Below are 21141 nucleotides of genomic sequence, written 5' to 3' on the forward strand. Positions count from 1 at the left end.
AATGTTCTAGAAGAAATGGATCTATGAGAAGTCTTGTCTTGATAAAAAAATAACAAATCATGGGTTCTATATCATGTTAACCTCTAGAAAAGGCATGCATGTTTAGTTGATACTCACCATAGTGGTAGGTGATTGGTCTGTGCAGGTCACACTATCTACAACAGCAGAGGCAGGGAGCTGGAGACTGCTGTCAAAGGTGATCTGGATGGAGCTCTGAGGAAGAGAGAGCAAAAGGCAAAAACATCAGACATTGTACAGTCTAATCTAGAGGGCTTAAACACGCAAGGAGGAAGTATTTAAGCAGATTTTTGTAGCAATGATACAGATTATAATAGAGCTGGCCTTGCCTGCTCAGGCTTAAACTCCAACAGCTGCTAAGAGACTTCACTATGACTTGACTTCATTGAAATGCAAATACATCAGATTCTGAGCTTTTCCTGCAGTGAAAAGTACCTCTAGTGACACTCCTCTTGAAACAAATTGCATATGCTTCCCATCAATTAAACAATGCCCAGCACTTTGTACCACACAATTTCCCCGCACTTTGTACCACCCGATACAGATAGATACAATGCCTATGCAAAGCAAGTGGCTGACACAAATCCCTTTGCGTGTATGTGAAAAATGCAAATGCTTCCTTGCAATACCAACAGAATATATTTATTGTCAGGATAGGGACACATTCTCTGTCATAGTACATTAGTTCAAGACCCATGACTTCATGTCCCTATTGAATCCATTCTGTGGCAATAATACCACAGAGGTGTTCCCATACGTCCGTCTGTCCGCTACCACCATCTGTGCCATGTGAGAATGACTGCGCAAAGACTGCAGTCACTTCAACACAAAGGGAAATACGGTTAGATTCTCTGTGCTGCTGGCAAGTGCATAGGAATTGGCAAGGAGATGAAACATACGCTCTGAATGCTCCAGTAGCCCGGCTCGGCTGCCATGGCACGTTCATTGAAAAGGCTTATTTTAATATACTGCCATGATACATTCACATGTTCATTTCCCTGTTGTGTTGTGGGCAGGGCCAGTGCCATCATCACAGACCAGGTGCATGTGGTTGACAGCAGCAATCGCATCCTCGTCTCTGGTCTCCATGATGAAAACCAAATCCCACAGTCGGAGAGTTGTCAGTTCGTGTTGATCAAATTCTGCTAGATATTTTGCCAATTTGTAATACATAACCCAGTCAACTAGATTCAGAGCAGAGGTCTGATATTTTTTTTTTTTTTTTTTAATTTGTATTTATTTAACCTTTATTTAATTAGGCAAGTCAGTTAAGAACAAATTCTTATTTCAAATGATGGCCTACCAGGGAACAATGGGTTAACTGCCTTGTTTAGGGGCAGAATGACAGATTTTTACCTTGTCAGCTCAGGGATTCGATCCAGCAACCGGTTACTGGCCCACCACTAGGCTACCTGCCGCCCCCCAATATGACTTGAGATTGGAGACCCCTTTGTGAATCTCTGTGTACCTGTGCCAGAGGATTAGAAGTTAAGTTTCAATGGGTAGCTTTAACTGGCTCAGGAGGAGAGGGCTGGGAGGGGGAAACAAATCCCCTATTGTCAGAGCATGTGCTGCTCATCGTCTTACTGAAATCTCCATCAAATGGAACTGCAGGGAAGCAAGAGGTGGCTGGTGTGACGCGGCCAGGTTGTGTGTGTCTGTGTGTGTGTAAGTACACATGTGCTTGTGTGCATGTTTGTGCATGTGTAGTGAGAGAGGTTCGGAAGGAGAAATTGTGCCAACCAAAAGGGCTGGAGACAAAAATAGATGCAGCATGAGTGCATGGAAGGGAGAAACAAAGTACTGTCAGCTCAATCATTCTAACCTACTGTGTACCTCAGTTTTTGCCTGGCCACATTGCTCCTGCCAAATGCCCAGCCACTCCCCCCAAATGTTTCTTCTCCGATATGAGTCGGTGTGACACCCTTCCCGACCCCTTCTAAAATGCGAACACATTCTAGACTGTCTGACTGGTCCCAGAAACCGATGGGTTGGGCCAGAGCAGGCCTACTTGATGACTTTATCAACATGCGTGGAAGTTTGGTGGAAGTTAAGCAAACAACAATGGCGAAGAAAAAATGTGTTGCTATCGAAGCAGTTTTACAAAGACTGGAGGAGATACATGCTCTGAAAGAGGAACAGTTTTCAGTGTTGAAGACCTTCCTTCGAGGAGAAGACGTTTTCGGGATTCTTCCCACAGGGTTTGGGAAGAGTTTAATTTTCCAGCAGCCCCTGCTGGTACTCAAAGAAATGGGTGGTCAAAGGCCCATAATCATTGTCATATTCCCATTGATCGCACTGATGGGGGACCAGGTAAATGAGGCTGGAAAAAATAAAATAGAAAAATCGGGGTCAAGTCGATGACACTGACTAGGGCTGGGAATGGCCAGGGACATAGAAAATAAAGGCCATGAGAAACTTTGTCAAAAATAATGTCACTGATTGGCCTATAGGTGGCGCAGTTACAAGCAGTCTCACTTAAACCCTCATATCCCCCACCTGGTTTGACCTAGAAAATGTGTATGTCGGTGTCTTTCCTCATGCTGAACAAATTTGCATGAGGACCCATAAGGTCCATCAGGATAGATTTTCCTTTTTGGAAAACCTTTGAAAAACATCCAAAAGTTTGGGGTCACTTAAAAATGTCCTTGTTTTTGAAAGAAAATCAATTTTTCTGTCCATTAAAATAACATCAAATTGATCAGAAATACAGTGTAGACATTGTTAATGTTGTAAATGACTATTGTAGCTGGAAACGGCAGATGTTATGGAATATCTACATAGGCGTACAGAGGCCCATTATCAGCAACCATCACTCCTGTGTTCCAATGGCACGTTGTGGTAGCCAATCCAAGTTTATCATTTTAAAAGGCTAATTGATCATTAGAAAACCCTTTTGCAATTATGTTAGCACAGCTGAAAACTGTTGTTCTGATTAAAGAAGCAAAAAACTGGCCTTCTTTAGACTAGTTGAGTATCTGGAGCATCAGCATGTGGGTTTGATTACAGGCTCAAAATGGCCAAAAACAAAGTACTTTCTTCTGAAACTCGTCAGTCTATTCTCGTTCTGAGAAATGAAGGCTATTCCATGTGAGTAATTGCCAAGAAACTGAAGATCTCGTACAACGCTGTGTACTACTCCCTTCACAGAACAGCGCAAACTGGCTCTAACCAGAATAGAAAAAGGAGTGGGAGACCCCGGTGCACAAATATGCAAGAGGACAAGTACATTACAGTGTCTAGTTTGAGAAACAGACACCTCACAATTCCTCAACTGGCAGCTTCATTAAATAGTACCTGCAAAACACCAGTCTCAACGTCAACAGTGAAGAGATGACTCCGGGATGCTGGCCTTCTAGACAGAGTTGCAAAGAAAAAGCCATATCCCAGACTGGCCAATAAAAATAAAATATTAAGATGGGCAAAAGAACAGACACTGGACAGAGGAACTCTGCCTAGATAAATGCAGGGTAGTAATGTCATGAGTTAGGATTATGGTTCATTGTTTACCTAGATAGCTAGCTACATGTCTTAACAAAAGACTCCACTATACAAGTAACCATTTAAATAGAATATCACTGTGACAACTGTTGATAGACGTAGCTGGTAAATTCGCTCTGGCTATCTACGCCGATCTCAGAGCACTCTCATTTGAGTGTGCCAGAGCGCAGAATAACTGACGAATTTACAAATGCTCAACACCCGTTGAATATGGACGTTGTCAGTAAACGTTGTCAAAAAAACCAACTGTGCCAGCAGCACAGTTGCAGTCACCAATGCTCTGGATAACCTAAAAACAGCCTAAACATCTCTGCTAGAGCGAGTACAATGGTCAGTTAGCTAGCCAGTTAGCTTGAGTGCCTGACTGTTGTTGTTAGGACAGAACACTCAATCAACCCTTAAAGAGATGGGTGGGGCTAAAGATTAAGAGGGTGTGAACGATGCTAAATGGGTGTAGACAAAGAAGAGCTCTCCAGTAGATACCAAAACATTCAAAGGCCATTTTCTCAAAAGTGAAGTTACAAGTTGATCAACTTTCAAAGCAGGATTACTTTCCCGTTGTTCCTCAACTGCAGTGTATGATATACCATTTTGTAGCTCTGTGTCTCTGCTTTTATTCAATGTAAAAAAGGTAGGGGCGTGGATCAGAAAACCAGTCAGTGTCTGGTGTGACCACCATTTTCCTCATGCAACGCGACACATCTCCTTCGCATAGAGTTGATCAGGATGATTAGTGGCCTGTGGTATGCACTGACTGAGCCACCGGATTCATCAATACATACATAGATGATGTGATACCGATGGTGTCTTTCAAAACTTACTGAATTGAAAACCATAGATTGATTGCAGCCTTGTCAGGAAACTGAAGGAGAGAGATTATAAACACGTCAAGGTGACCAGGGAGAATTGTATGGTTAAACAGTGCAAATATGACCTACGCAGGTTGCTCAAGATTGCAAGACACAGGTACAGGGATAAAGTGGAGGAGGAATTCAGCGGGTAGGACACGAGGTGTATGTGGCAGGGGCTTCTAAAGATCACGGATTACAAAAAAAAAGCCAGTCACGTCGCGGACACCAATGCCATCCTACCGGACGAGCTAAACACATTTTTTCCACGCGTCGAGCGTAAAAACTGAGCTGCAAAGGAGAGCCCCATAGGATAACAAGGGCTACGCGCTTATGGTCTCCACAGAGGACATACTGTAAGTCATTCAAGCGTGTTAACCCTTGCAAGCCTGCCGGCCCAGACGGCATCCCTAGCCGTGCCCTCATAGCACGTGCAGACCAGCTGGCTGTTTTGTTTTCGAACATTTTCAATCTCTCTCTAGCTCAGGTCGTTATCCTCACCTACTTCATGATGTCCACTATCATCTCCGTGCCCAAGAAAGGTAAACTTACTGAACGACTACCGACCTGTAGCACTCCCTTCATCATGAAGTGCTTTGAGAGGTTGGTAAAAGACCACATCACCTCTTCCCTCCCCAACACACTCAACCCTCTCCAATTCGCTTACCACGCCAACAGATCCACAGACGACGCAATTGCCATTGCACTGCCCTCACCCACCTGGACAGAATGAATGCATATGTGAGGACGTTGTTTGATTACAGCTCAGCCTTCAATACCATAGTGCCCTCTAAGCTAACCAACAAAGTTCACAGCCCTGGAACTGAACTCCTCCCTATGCCACTAAGTCCTGGACTTCCTGATGGGCCATCCCCAGGTGGTGAAGGTAGGCAACATTACCTCCTCCACACTGATCCTCAACACGGGGACCCCACAAGGGTGCGTCTTGGTGAAGAAGGCCCAACAGCGACTCCTCAACCTCAGGAAGCTGCAGAAATGTGGCCTGTCACCGAGAGCCCTCAGTGTTCTACAGGAGCACAATCATGAGCATACTGTCAGGCTGCATGACAGCCTGGTACGGCAGCTCCATCGCTGCTGACCGCAAGGCTCTACAGAGGGTGGTACGCTCAGCCCGAACGCAACATTTGGTGCACACCGCCTGCCCTTCAGGACACCTACATCACTAGTGTCACAGGAAGGCCAAAAAGAGCATAAAGTACCTCAGCCCCCGAGCCACAGTCTGTTCTCCCTGCTTCCATCACTCAGACGCATGCAGTATATGAGCATCATAAATAAATAAAAGGTTAAATAAAAAAAAAGACAAATAAAATCATGGCAAAAACTGTCAGACTGGCCAATAGCTTCTACCCCCAGACCATCAGGCTGCTGAATACTAGGCAGCTACCTACCCCTCCTGCTGCACCTTGTATGGACATTTATCATTGTTACAGTTGTAAACATGTATATGTTATTATTTGTATTACTCTTGATTGGTTAGACGAGCCAATCGCTGATGACTTTGTTTTGTACAACGCCCCTCATTTTGACATCACCACAAACGACTTCAATGACGACAGTCTCAGGACAGAAATATGTAGCGATCGTAGAGCAGCAGAATAATTCAGTTTGAGTCATGAGGCAAGATCCGTTTGCCCTGGCATATGGAGTGCTTACTCAACCCCCCCATAGCTACGCTGTGTGCAGTGAAGGATTTTGATTAGACAGTGACTCGACCCTCCAGTTTATATAACTTTGCATAGCTCTCGGATTTCACTTTGCCTTCAATAATAGCTATGACCATATCATTTCAATAAATCAAAACATGGCATGACAAACATTTACCCTCACCATGAGGTTAAGCTAGTGTAGAGCAGCACTGTACTCTCCCCCACTAGTATCATTCACTTTGAATCCCAACCCTGTGCAAAAAAAACATTGAATGGTCAATACTATCATCCTCAGTCATTTGTGCAATACAATGAGACTACATTCATATATCCCGAGTTATCACAATGAAACTTTTCTTATTTAAATCGTCTTAAATCCATTCTTTACTGCACCTGATGCTAGATGGTTTAACAACCGAGTCGTTAAAGATTGGCGTACTCCTCATGTGGGAGAAGTGACAGTCACAGTTACAGCTTTGTTCTTGAGAGAGTGAGAGTCTCTACAGGGGGAATTTATAGAGCGAGATCCTTCCTGAGGATGTCCAGGGTGTCACTTTGTGTTTGTGTCACTGTCCTAAGGCCCACGGGTCTCTGGGCGACTACTACAGTGCCTTCAGAAAGTATTCACACCCTGTGCCGGTTCTCATTTCCGTCACCATCTATTAGAAATGTTCACGAACTACAAGTTACTATTTATTTGTTTATTGAGCACCGGTGTGTAATGTGCAACAGCGTGCCATATGCACGAGGTGTTGGGAGCCGGGGGAAGACAAACAGTGGGCACACGGCAAGCTGTAACATAAACAAACAAACACCGCATTTTAGTGATCTCTGGTCCATTGTTAAAATGATCCCCTAATATTGTTAGGAGTCGTTATGTTGTGCTCTTTCTGTATTTGAATGTCTGTTCGCTAACTGCATTTGTTTTCAGAACCTGAGCCCTGTACGTAGCGTGATGTGCATTCCATTTGCTTCGTCTCATCCTGGGTGTTGTAAAGGAAGTGACGGCACATTCAGCCCCTTTTTATGAAAGGGTTCCCACCACAGTTGATCATGTGATCATGTGTATTTCTAAAAGTAATTGATAGTCATGACATTTGATATTATTTGGCAAAGTTGTATAACTGTTAATTAATTAAGGATAATGAGGTAACGTAAATTGGTGAATATTTAAGTTAATGGATATGTTGGTTTGTTCCACAGTCATGGTATAAAGAACCTGGCAGACACTTATAAGAAATCCTGCTACGCCCTCCGACGGACCATCAAACCAGCAAAGCATCAATACAGGATTAAGATCGACTCCTACTACGCCGGCTCGATCACGGATTACAAAGGGAAACCCAGCCACAAGATGCCCAATGACACAAGCCTACCAGACGAGCTAAATGCCTTCTATGATCACTTTGAGGCAAGCAACACTGAACCATGTGTGAGAGCACCGGCTGTTCCAGATGACTGTGATCACACTCTCCATAGCCGAAGAAAGACCTTTAAAACAGGTTAACATTCAAAAGACGGAATACCAGGACGCGTACTTAGAGAATGCGCTGACCAGATGGAAAGTGGTGTCACTGACATTTTCAACCTCGCACTGTAGCACTCACATCTGTAGCCATGAAATACTTTGAAAGGCTGGTCATGGCTCACATCAGCACCATCATCCCAAACAACCTGGAACTACTTCAATTCGCATACTGCCCCAATAGATCCACAGATGACGCAATCTCTATTGCATTCCACACTTCCCTTTCCCACTTGGACAAAAGGAACACCTACGTGAGAATGCTGTTCATTAACTACAGTTCAGCGTTCAACGCCACAGTGCCCTCAAAGCTCAACACTAAGCTAAGGTCCCTGGGACTGAACACCTCCCTCTGAAACTGAATCCTGGACTTCCTGATGGCCCGCCCCCAGGTGGTGAGGGTGGGCAACAACACATCCGCCACGCTGACCCTCAACACAGGGGCCCCTCAGGGTGGCGTGCTTAGTCCCCTCTTGTACTCCCTGTTCACAACACAACTCCAACACCGTCATTAACTTTGTCGACAACACAACGCAGGTAGGCCTGATCACCGACACCGATGAGACAGCCTATAGGGAGGAGGTCAGAGACCTGGCAGTGTGGTGCTAGGACAACAAACTCTCCCTCAACGTCAGTAAGACAAAGGAGCTGATCGCCGAGCACACCTCCATTCACATTGATGGGGCTGTATTAGAGTGGGTTGAGAGCTTCAAGTTCCTCAGTGTCCACATCACCAAGGATCTATCATGGTCCAAACACACCAACACAGTCGTGAAGAGGGCACGACAATGCCTCATCCCCCTCAGGAGGTTGAAAAGATTTGTCATGGGTCCTCAGATTCTCATAAAGCTCTACAGCTGCACCAGCGAGAGCATCTTCACTGGCTACATCACCGCTTGGTATGGCAACTGCTTGGCATCTGACCGCAAGGCGCTACAGAGCGTAGTGAGTACGGCCCAGTACATCACTGGGGCTGGGCTCCCTGCCATCCATTCCCTCTATACCAGGCAGTGTCAGAGGAAGACTCCAGCCACGCAAGCCACAGACTGCTTTCTCTGCTACTGCACGGCAAGCGGTACCAAGTCTGGAACCAACAGGACCCTGAATAGCTTCTACCCCCAAGCCATAAGACTTCCAAACAAGACTACTAAATAGCTATTCAAATGAATACCTACATTTACCCACTTTTTTAACTAACTCTGTTGCACTGACTCTATGCACACACACTGGACTCTACCCACACACACTTATAATGACAGCCAAACACACATAACATGAACACACATAAATACTGACGCCACACACACATTTTCACACTTACCACATACGCTGCTGCTAGTCACTTTACCCCATACCTATATGTACAGTACATAACTACCTCAATTACCTGGTACCCCTGCAGATTAGTAAAAAAAAATGTTTAACCAATTTTGAATTCAGGCTGTAACACGCCAAAATATGGAATATGTCAAGGGGTATGAATACTTTCTGAAAGCACTAAACTATTCTACTATGGGGTTGTTTGATTTTTCTATTCATTACTCGTTTTGTTTGCAGAGTAAATTTAAATATGGACTGTTCTAGCATCTTTAAAAAATGTACGTAGGCAGAAATATTTTTTTCATGCTCTATATTTTTTTTGTCATGGCATAATGATTTTGCTGAGGTGCAGCGCCACAGCTAAATGACTGCAATGGAAACACAATCTGGCATACAACAGCATATTTCCCGCTCCCGCTGGAGTGGAATTGCCCACATGGCATACTGCAGTCGGCAAATCACATGTTTCAATGGATACGCTACTACCCATGACTCATACTGCGTGTTTTACATGTTAAATGAAGTTCTATTTTTGTGCAGCATTAAAATCAGAGAGGATTCCCAGATTTCCCACACAAAACCATCTAGTGGTGTTGGAAAAGGAAGATAAATGTTTTTGAAGGAAGCTTTTTGAAGGACGCCATTTGTTGTCCAACAAAGCCTCGGTCACAGAAAGAGAGAGAGAACCTTGGTCTTGAGATAATCATCAGGCTCTTTATAATTACAGATCCCCCAGCCACCCATCAACAGACAGTCTTCTTTCCTTTCCTCCAGATGCACAGTGATGCACACAGTGAGGCTGTAACCTGCTCCTCCCAAACTGATCCACCGCCTGTAATGTAGAGACCACTCAGACAATGGGATGACATCACTGATGACGCAGATGCCAACCAAGCCTTCTCCTACAACAGTATCACACCAGCTTGCTCCGAGTACCTTCTCGGCCCTGCTCAGCATAAAGCCTCGCTATATAAAACTCAAGTCTTTCTTCAAATAGGGTTACCATTTTATACCCGTTCTTACTATCCAAATGACGTCGCAATTTTGTTTGTCAACGTGTCACTAAACATTTCGGAACCCGGCAAGAACACTTCTTCTGCTCATAGGCCTTAACCTCTGGCTGAGTAACGTCACACAGACAACGCCACAGCTCCTCACGCTCTCATCAGAGGACTTCCAAAATCCTCTCCCAAGGTGGAAGCCGTGAAGCTGTTGCATCACACACTAGTAAACAACCACACCAGAAGAGATGACCCTCATGTGCATCCATCCATCAGAGGAGAGTAATGTATATGTGCATTTTCTATGCACGCAGTATCAAAGAGCTCAGTGTGTGTCTGCGTGTGTGTGTGTGCTTAATTGCTCTTGCTTTAGCATTCTCATGTACAAGTGAAGCTGGAGGCACTATGTTAGTGTTTGTAAGCATCTGCTCTACTCTCTTTGTGTGCATTAGTCTGGAGCATTACGCTGTGGAATGAGTCCGCCGGTCAGAGCTGTGTCTGTCTGATGTGTTCATCTGCGTTGTGTGTTAGATTAAAATCTATATGATCCGCCCATCATATGGGCTAACCACCATGTGGATAGGAGCATGTGTTGGTACATTAGCCAGAAGCGTGTACTTGTGTTTTTGTACATTAGTCAATAGAGGTGATTATAATTGTAATTACACAGCACCATGTGTAATTGTGTGTGTGTGTGTGCGTCCTCCCAGAGGACATCCTTCTGTTGACATCCGTGTCACATGTAACCAGCTGTGCTGAGGCCTTATGCCAAATCCCTGGATTACAGAGAGCGAGAGAGATGGGAAAGCTTCTTAGTTTACCCTGTTGATCATCATCATTGAACCGGACACACACCCACACACACTTCTGCATTCCTCCTCTCCTGTCTTTCTCCCATTCACAGAGAGGGATCACAGGAGTGCATATGCCTATCAGCAGCACACCGGTGGTAATCTGACTAAAATGGCAATATGGAATTGTGTTTGCAGAACTGATAAACACGAATGACAATTTCCTGATCCAGCATCTTCAGGAGAGTGGGGGTACAAGGGGGACACCAGTGTCCGTCACACCAAATGATGTGTGGGTATCAACGCCAAAGTCTGTGTGTGGACATGGAATACATCCGTCACATAGTATCAGACACTTGGATGTCAGACCAGCCCAGACTGCGGAATAACACACGCACGGCGCACGCACGCAGACATACACACACTCGTGTGTCCCTGGCTTCCTCACCTACAGCGCATTCGGAAAGTATTCAGACCCCTTGATTTTTTCCCCACGTTGTTACATTACAGCCTTATTCTAATATTAATTAAATTAATTGTTTTCCCTCATCGATCTACACACAATACCCCATAATGACAAAGTGAAAACAGGTAAAAAACAGAAATACTTTATTTACATAAGTATTCAGACCCTTCGCTATGAGACTCGAAATTGAGCTCAGGTGCATCCTGTTTCCATTGATCATCCTTGAGCTGTTTCTACAACTTGATTGGAGTCCACCTGTGGTAAATTCAATTGATTGGACATGATTTGGAAAGGCGCACACCTGTTAATATAAGGTCGCACAGTTGACAGTGCACGTCAGAGGAAAAACCAAGCCATGAGGTCGAAGGAATTGCCCAAGGAGCTCCGAGACAGGATTGTGTCGAGGCACAGATCTGGGGAAGGGTACCAAAACATGCACTGCAGCATTGAAGGTCCCCAAGAACACAGTGGCCTCCATCATTCTCAAATGGAAGAAGTTTGGAACCCCCAAGACTCTTCCTAGAGCTGGCCGCCCGGCCAAACTGTACAATCGGGGGAGAAGGCCCTTGTTCAGGGAGGTGACCAAGAACCCGATGGTCACTCTGACTGAGCTCCAGAGTTCCTCTGTGGAGATGGGAGAACATTCCAGAAGGACAACCATCTCTGCAGCTCTCAAATAAAATCAGGCCTTTATGGTAGTGGCCTGACGGAAGCCACTTCTCAGTAAAAAAACTTGACTTCAGAAATAGGTTCAGACTGAATATTACTCACTCAGTTTTGAGTTCGATAGTATTTTTAGGTTCTGCTGTGTTTGTTCTGCAGGTTTTGTTTGTTAGAAGTCTTTTTCTTGATAATCCTTGGTAGTAAGGTTTGGATGTTGAGGTTAGAATCCGGTACCCTTCCCCACAGATCTGGGGAAGGGTACCAAAACATTTGTGCAGCATTTTTATTTATTTTTTTTACCTTTATTTAACTAGTCAACTCAGTTAAGAACAAATTCTTATTTACAATAACGGCCTAGGAACAGCAGGTTAACTGCCATGTTCAGGGGCAGAACAACAGATTTTTACCTTGTCAGCTCAGGGATTCGATCTAGCAACTTTTCGGTTACTGGCCCAATGCTCTAACCACTAGGCTACCTGCTGCCCGCTTGGAGTTTGCCAAACGTTACCTAAAGGACTCTGACCATGAGAAACAAGATTCTCTGGTCTGATGAAACCAAGATTGAACTCTTTGACCTGAAGTGAAGCATGGCGGTGGCAGCATTTCAGTGTTTTATTTTTAATACATTTGCAAAAAATTCTAAAAAACTGTTTTTGCTTTGTCATTATGGGGTATTGTGTGTGGATTAATGAGAAATAAACAACAATTTAATCCATTTTAGAATAAAGAATGTAATGTAACAAAATGTGGAAAAAGTCAAGATGTATGAATACTTTCCGAGTGCAAGGTATGTAGCTCATAGCTTCCTCAACACAGCTCTTAGCCTCAAAGTGGCTGCGTGTTTGGGCCATGGTTTACAGCATGACAGCCTAATGCCAAGCAAAGACGGACTTGGGTGTACACTCAGGTCAAGGCTATGGTAGCCTCAATTGATTCCACGCTCCCTGCACGACACGTGGGAATGAGACCTGGGAGTTTGGTAATGCAAGACTAAGGCCATGGGACTCTACCGTGTGATGTCAGGTGGTGACATACACTTAAATCCTTACACTCTAGGCATAGAGTATCGGAAGACAAAGACAGACATGACATACTTATTTATGAGTAAGATACAACTTTTCTCATTTATATTACAAAATATAGCCTTTAGTGGACTATCACATATCTGATGATGCTGTGTAGGATATAGTAATGGTAGTCTTGGTGGTAATCTTAAACTTGAATAGCTATGTCTTCATAGCACAACAAGTATTCTATGACAACATCAGTAGATGATGCCAGAGCAGCACTTTAGGATAATGTAATAAAATGACTCAGGTTTCTCCATCCCGACGTAACGACCATGTAATGACACTGGTGCCTCTATTCCGGCGGCATATTTTGCCCGATGCAGAAACATAATCGTGACAGTGCACAGGTCAGTGTGAACGTGAGTCACAGTCGCAGACACCATGGTCTGGGACTGTTGCCAAGGTATCTGTTACCGAGTGTCCAGGGCAACATGCCTGGCAGGTGCCTGTGTGTGAGGAGCGGAGAGCTTGACGACGGTGACATGGCTCGCCCCTTGGTTAAGGCTGTTACGGTGACCATATTATCGCCACGAGTCATGAAGGCAGTCAAATTCCATGTGACCATTTAGTCACGGTAATTAGGCTTCTCCAAGCTCTGATGCGGCTGATGGTCATTAGTAGCCTACCAAACCTGCTAACTGCCTGGTACTCCGTGTAATCGGTGCTGTACTGCACCGCTGTAACGCCGCGTGATTGATTAAGACTATAGACATGTACTTTGGAGATCTAGAGAAAAAACAATACACTAATATAGCAGTTAGCCATGACAGCCTTTATCATAGAACGCTTGTGACCACACACACACACATCTAAATATTTCACTTCAGAAAAAAAACATCTTAAGTAGAAATACAATGGAACAAACAGGCATTCTATTTTTGCTCTATTATGGTGGCCACTATAGTAGACATTGATCAAGTGCACAAGGCTACATGTGTGCAAAAATAACGTTCACTGAGTAAAAAATTTAATAATCCCCCCACACTCACACGTTACTGTCAAGTTCAACACAACAAAAGCAATATCTTTGGGCTACAACCTGCACATTATTACATTGTACACTTTTTGCTTGTGGACATCTGTTCTACAATGTGCCTGCAGAGCATGACACACTTTGTTGGCATAATTGATCTCTTTCAGGCAGAGAGTACACCTGGCAGAACCCTTTTTATCCACTGTATTGAAAAAGTGAGAAAGATGGAAAGTGGCATCCAGCCTATTTTGGATTCAAAACAGCAAATTTCGCCGAAAGGTGACTAGTTTGCATCCCTGGGACATTCGCACTTATAGCTATTGCTACAGCTACTGCTGTGCACATTGCTGCGCTTATAATGAGAAGAAATAGCCTAATAGTTTATGAACATTTTAAGCTAAACGTTCTGATCTGTTGTGTCAGGCTCATTGCTTAAAACTGTTTTTTTATGCTAGTGGTTATATTAATTTGGGATCTATCGCATCCCACAACTGTCCGGGAATATGTTTGGAATATTTATTTGTCCCACAGAATAGGGAGATAGTAAATTGACAAACTAGTGCTTTTGCTGTTCGTTAGGCCTACTCATCTTGTTGGCTGACGAAAAGTAAATGTGGACAGTTCTTCCAATATCTTCAATATGGTTCTCGGAATTGGATAAGGATAATCAAGGTTTCATAATTATTGGCACTCCTCATTTAGTACTTAGTGCAACCACCTCTGGCAAGGATAACAGCATGGAGCTTTTTCCTGTAATGTTTGGAGGAATTTTGGACCATTTCTCTATGCAGATCCTTCACATTTTGGGGTTTGCGCTTATCAACTGCCCTCTTCAACTCAGCCCACAGGTTTTTGATTGGATTGAGGTCCGGCGACTGAGATGGCCATGGCAGAGCATTGGTTCTGTGACAACAAAATCATTTCTGTGTGGATCTTGAGGTATGTTTTGGGTCATTGTCTTGTTGGAAAGTCCACCTACGGCCAAGTCCCAGCCTTCTGGCAGAGGCAACCTGATTGTCAGCCAAAATTGCCTGATACTTGGTGGAATTCATTATGCCATCAATCTTAACCAGTGCCCCTGGACCTCTGGAATTAAAACAGCCCCAAAACATCACTGACCCAACACCATATTTCACTGTGGGTATGAGATGCCTCTCCTTGTAGGCATCTCTGTTTCAACGACAAACATTCCATTGCTGTATCTGACCAAAATGTTCAATTTTGGAGAGCACCTTCTTCTAGTCATAATTGAAATGACATTTAGCAAACTCCAAGCGCTTGCGTCTGTGTCTTGGGGTCAGAAAGGGCTTTCTTCTGGCAACCCTTCCTAAGCGCCTGTGGTTGTGGAGGTGGCGTCTGATGGTGCTTCTTGAAACCTGGTGACCCCAAGACGCCACCAAGGCCTGCAATTCTTTCACAGTGATTATTGGGGATTTTGTTGCTTCTCTCACCATCCTCCTCCCTATCCTGGGGGGCAAAATGCATTTCCGTCCTCTACCCGTGAGGTTTTCAACTGTTCCGTATCTTTAGATATTTTTTTTTATTGCCCTGACAGTGCTCAGTGGTATATTCAATCGTTTGTGGATCTTCTTGTAGCCATTACCAGATTAATAAAGGTCTATGTGTCACGCCCTGACCGTAGAGATCTTTTTATTCTCTATGTTTGGTTGGTCAGGGTGTGACTCGGGTGGGAAACTCTATGTTCTTTGTTTCTATGTTTTGGCCGGGTATGGTTCTCAATCAGGGACAGCTGTCTATCATTGTCTCTGATTGGGAATCATACTTAGGCATCCTTTTTTCCTTTTGGTATTTGTGGGTAGTTGTCTTTGTTAGTGGCATTATAGCCGAAGTAAGCTTCATGGTCGTTTCCTTGTTCTTTGTTTTGTTGGCGACATTTATCAATAAAAGGAAATGTACTCTCACCATGCTGCACCTTGGTCCGGTCATTTCCACGACGACAGCGAGCGTGACACTATGACCACCTGTCTCTTTTGAACTGCCAGTTCTTTTGTTTTCTTCATGGTGTTGGATGACAAAGGGATATTTGTATTTTGTATTTATTATGGATCCCTATTAGCTGCTGCCAAAGCAGCAGCTACTCTTCCTGGGGTCTAGAAAAAGTAAGGCAGTTTATACAATTTTAAAAACATTACAATACATTCACAACACACTGTGTGCCCTCAGGCCCCTACTCCACCACTACCACATATCTACAGTATTAAATCCATGTGTATGTATAAAGCGTGTGTATGCATGTGTCTGTGCCAGTGTTTGTGTTGCTTCACAAGTTCCATGTAGTCATGGCTGTGTGCCAGTAGTTCAAACAGACAGCTCGGTGCATTCAACATGTCAATACCTCTCATAAATAAAAGTAGTGATGAAGTCAATCTCTCCTTCACTTACACGCATATTATTAATATTAGCCAGCATGTTACCTCATTTTTATACACTAGTGAAACAGGAAGTGATGTAACGGCTCAATATAGTTCCTTAAGACTTAGATACACTTAAATAAGTGGAATTTAATTCCTGATTTAATTTTGGTAGATGTTATTTACAATCATCTTTAAGAATGCCATTAATTGTGAAACCTTGATTTGGAGGACATTGATTTTTAATTAAATCAATAAATAATTTTGGTGGGTTCCATTGAAACATTAATAAAGTACAGTATTTCTCACATGTTAGTATTTTGAGTTTCTCTCTATAATTATAAGGTTTATATTTTGTGCATTGCCAGTCAGGGGTGCCAGTAATTTTGGAGCCCACTGTCGCATAGCCAGATCAGGGCCTAACATAAGGACAACTCAGAGTATGCCATTCTGTTCTTCTGAAATAGACGACATTTTCTTAATATCATGTTTCTTTAGACCTGTCTAAAATAAATTGTGGATTTATTGTGATGGTGTAAGCTACATTACATGGATTTATTTGACTTTTTTAAATGTAGCTGTTCCAAAGGTCTACATCAGTGGCTTGTAGGCTATGCATAGAAGACAGGAGATGCTAAATGTTAATTAACGATCAATTACTGCGAGACTGGCAGATATTTGCTTGACAATCACCGGCGGACAAAAAGGCATGACCGCCACAGCCCTACCCCTGGATTTCTAACACTTGTCATACTATAGCAGCACAACTCTTCCGGCTGGTTTTTCAGGTCAGGTGTATTTGAAGATGAGGGGAGCTGGTAAGGAGGAACCAAAGACCTCTTACTAAGACACAGGCATGTGACCACCTCATGCTAAACACCACAGGTTCATTGTGGAGCTGTGTTTTTTACCTTCAAATACAGTAGGTTACAGGTTAAAATGTAGGTTAATATACGTATAGTCCATTAAGTACAGTAAGAGTCCGTTGTTGGGCCTAGCAAAATGAGGGGGGTGAACACTTGAAGTCAAGTGTTATTGGATGATTGTGTGAGGTCAACATGTAAGGCTCTAGTTGGTGAAGGATACAATGACATTTCTTCTACAACCAACCTACTCACAGATGTAAAATTAACCAGAGACTTTGATGTGCTTGGGATGCCCAGTTGCCCACACAAAATACTTGTTGGCCTAATCCAAGATACCGCACAGATTACATCAATGAGAGTTGATTGCGGGGTTTTTTCGTAACGCAGAGGACATTAGGTGCCTCTACCAGCTTTGGCGGTTGGCCAGAGTACAAATTAAACACCACATGGGTAAACAGCTTTTTTCTGACTCAGTCTTGTCCTCGTCTTCTCCTGGCGCATTTATTTGCAGACTGGCTGTGAAATGTAAGCAAAAAATGATGTAACCATGTTCTTAACCCCTTGACAACGGGGAGGCTATATCTGGGTTGCTGAACAAGCACCAGTATTTCATTCGCTAGGCAGAGACTGTGGCCGCGGGGTGGAAACGGTGTGCAAAGCATTTAACTTAACAAGCCTTCTGGTCTCTATAAAACACCCCTTTGACCCTCTTTGATTAGAAAGAGAGTTCTGTTGCAGAGCTTGTTGAAGGAATATAGCAGTGTGGAATATATGAAGTGATACATTCTACAAGAATGCTGTTGGACCATGCCTCAACATTATAATTGCATCTGATCAATTTCACCAGGATGTTATTGTTGGCTGCATTCACGTAACACACAAACTGGATTTTCCTCTATGTCTTCCTGGACTAGACTTACAGGGTTTTGTTGACGCTCTGGTCTTTGTACAGTACCGTCTTTGGGTCTACAATCGCCTTTGTAGGTCAGAACAAGGAGGAGAGCTCTGAGCAGTGTCCCCTTTCACCCTGGGGAGTTGCAGTTCGACTACCTTTAAACTAACACACATACACACACAAATACGCGCATGCACGCACGTACATACGCGCACGCACACGGCACACACATTTTGAGCTGACTGGTGGTAGTTTGAGCCCCTTTACACTAACACGCACACGTCCTTTACACACGCACTCACCCACACACATACAGATCGTGACGGTCGAAGGTGCCCACAAGGGCAGTAGTCGGAGCAGTGGGATTTGATACAGGCACATCAAACGTAGAGTTTGAATAAAGTAAGAGTACATTAACAGTCTGGTGTCCACCGCAAACACAGGACTTACAACAGTAGGGGGGGGGTAGACTGTCTCTTTGTGACTGGCAGCATGACAGGGAGAAATCAAAGGGTTTTCTAGGCTCGGACGTTGTACTGAAAGTGGACGTGTATTCCCCAGTAATAGAGAAGATAGAGAAATTGTGTATTGGCATCCATTTGAGTGCATCCATTCATCAGAGAGAGTTGCTGCTTATTTCAGCCCTTTCCTTGATACCACTATCTCTGTGTTGCCATACAGGTGAAAAGGGATCATTATATAATCAATAACACATGGTCGGTATTCCAAATGGCACCCTATTCCCTACATGGTGCACTATTTTTGACCGGGGCCCATCAAAAATAGTGCAACATGTAGGGAATACGGTGCCATTTGGGACACTGATGAATGTTCGTACTTTGGGCTTTGTGGGATTGTCTCCCACCCACAGAAATAAGTCAAACATATTAGAACACATCTCTATGGTCTCACCACTCACATGTGGATTGATTCAGTGCTGTTACACAATAACCGGTCTCTCTCGCCTGCTTATCGTGACACTCAAACTCCCACACAGAACTCCAACAATGAGAAGCACTGCCCGCCTCCCTGCCTGCTGCCTGGAATGATGGAGATACCACTGCCTACACATACTTACAGCACACAGACACACATTATGGCACAATGTTTTCAGATTTCAACATTGCAACTGCTGCTGTGTTGCTTGACAGTTCATGTCAAAACAAGCAATCTGTAACGGGCTAATTATATATTGGGTTTTGATGCTCAATGCTCTTATCGACATGATTTCTTCCATGTCTAATGAATTTGTCAATCTTGCCATAGAACGGCCAGGAGCAACAACAGAAATAACTTACCCCATGTCTGCAGGCTTGTTCATTGAGCACTTTGACCCAAGCCCTCTGCCAATGTTCCCGGAAAGACTTGAAGGAGAACAGTGACGTGAGCAGACCCTTCACCCCGGCCTCGGACGCTGCTCCTCCTCGATCCCGTCCGAGCCAGAGCTCGAGCAGGGTGCCCCACACACCCCCAGCCTGAGTCCGGTGGGAGAGGGTGATATGTGGGAGTAGCCTGGATGTGGCACCCCAGCCCTGGGTGAGTGACTTGGGGCTCCTGGGGCGTAGTACGGCCAGGGAGTACTGGACAAGCCAGGTCAACACGATGAGTAGGGAGGCCAGGAAAAGACCCACCAGGCACAGCCAGTTTATGTACTGGAGTATCTCCATCATCATGCAGACCCTCTAGGGCTTCTCATATCATCAGACTGGAGGATTACGTTTGGCTCTTCTTTTGTATGCCTATAGGGGTGGAGGGCCAGAGAACAGTCATTCATGAGTCATTTAGGTCTACATATTTCAAGAGCATATTTCTTAATAATCTATTAAGAAATATTCAAGAAAGATTGGATGAATTAGGTTGGTCATTTGAAATGAACTTGGCCTGAATAGATCTAGCCATGACAAGAATCACAAGTTAGATTTGTAATGCATGAAAACTGTAATTACAACTGTGTGTTACTAAAATGCTGTGCACGTGTGGCAGTATAGGCTGTAGTCACATGCAAAACGCTGCATGTGCGTTTGCAGGCACATTGCGTCGTCATATCAAAAGGTTGCCATATTTAGTAACACAACATGCATTACGTAACTCTACAGTAGAATAAACCATGCATAAATAAAACAAATGCTGGTGCTATATTGTTGCTCTTGATTGAAGAGTGAGTGTACCCTATTGCAATAGCCTTTAAAATAGTAAAATACGGAATTAGCCTACAGTGTTATTCACGAAAGGTCGGATCTGACAGCGCCACCATTTAAGTCAGTGGAGGCATCGACAGCAAGAAATCGGTAACAGCGGGATACATTGTGTCCGTCATCCGAATGTGCTTCTGTTGTCATGATCAGCGGTTGTGCCGTTTCCCGATCAATGTGCAACTGCTATTTATATCCTCAATAAGTTGCATGATTGGATATCAACTGTTTTGTAGCCTGCATGCCCTCCGATCATCCGCTCCAGTACAAATTCGGCAATGGTACGCTATTGCGTAGGAACTGATGAACTGTCTAGTCGCACAAACAGCGCGTGCACAACCACTCTGAACCATACATTTAAAGGGCCACGCAACATTTTATTTTTCGGCAAGTCCTCCTAGGACGCGCACCAATGATGTCTATCAACCCTGGATTGCTATTGTTACTATTGGCCATTTCAAGGCTTTCAAAGCCACCGGTCGCCATATTGGCACTTCCCAGGAGACGCAGGCCTCCATATGGAATGAATGGAATTCTACAGTATTTCAATTACATGTTTCAAGGACATGTATTTATGTATTTTTTGTTGTTGTAGTGGGGACAGTAACATTAGTCATCTCAAAAAATCATACTCCAAGGAAAATGTTTTATATATATTTGTTGGTGTATGTTTAGCTCACATTGTATACCTTAAAAGTGCCTATACATTAACTTGTTTGTAAGATAATAAATATGGCAAAAATGAATGTAGACATTAATAAATGCATTTCTATAGCTTCCAAAAGATTTTTGGGATGGGGGAGTGCCAAGATGGAGTAAATTACTGTAAAAATTCAGGACAAAATGAGAACTGGTCTTTTATTGGTCCATGTTATGTCCATATAATTAGAATGCTTCATCTTCAGATCAGTGTGTCTTGACCTGAAACTGCACTGTTTTACGGTTGTCCTGGCAGTGACAGTCAAATGCCCCA

At 43.8% G+C, this 21141-nt stretch overlaps 1 protein-coding gene across 2 annotated transcripts in view; it reads right to left on the reverse strand.

The window, feature by feature from the left end:
• Positions 1-20471, reverse strand: part of c2cd2l (c2cd2 like) — a 45766-nt gene extending 25295 nt beyond the window's left edge. The window contains exons 1-3 of one of the 2 annotated variants that reach the window (XM_039005988.1): positions 20191-20471; positions 19275-19715; positions 118-213 (exon numbers count right to left, since the gene is read on the reverse strand). In XM_039005988.1, coding sequence (XP_038861916.1) covers positions 118-213; positions 19275-19649 — 471 coding nt within the window. In that variant the 5' untranslated portion in view covers positions 19650-19715; positions 20191-20471. The remainder of the gene's footprint in view (positions 1-117; positions 214-19274; positions 19716-20190) is intronic. The other variant, XM_039005989.1, reaches the window with a different exon arrangement.
• Between the last annotated feature and the right edge of the window lie 670 nt (positions 20472-21141).

The sequence above is a fragment of the Salvelinus namaycush genome, chromosome 12 (assembly GCF_016432855.1).
Source record: "Salvelinus namaycush isolate Seneca chromosome 12, SaNama_1.0, whole genome shotgun sequence".
Taxonomy (NCBI): domain Eukaryota; kingdom Metazoa; phylum Chordata; class Actinopteri; order Salmoniformes; family Salmonidae; genus Salvelinus; species Salvelinus namaycush.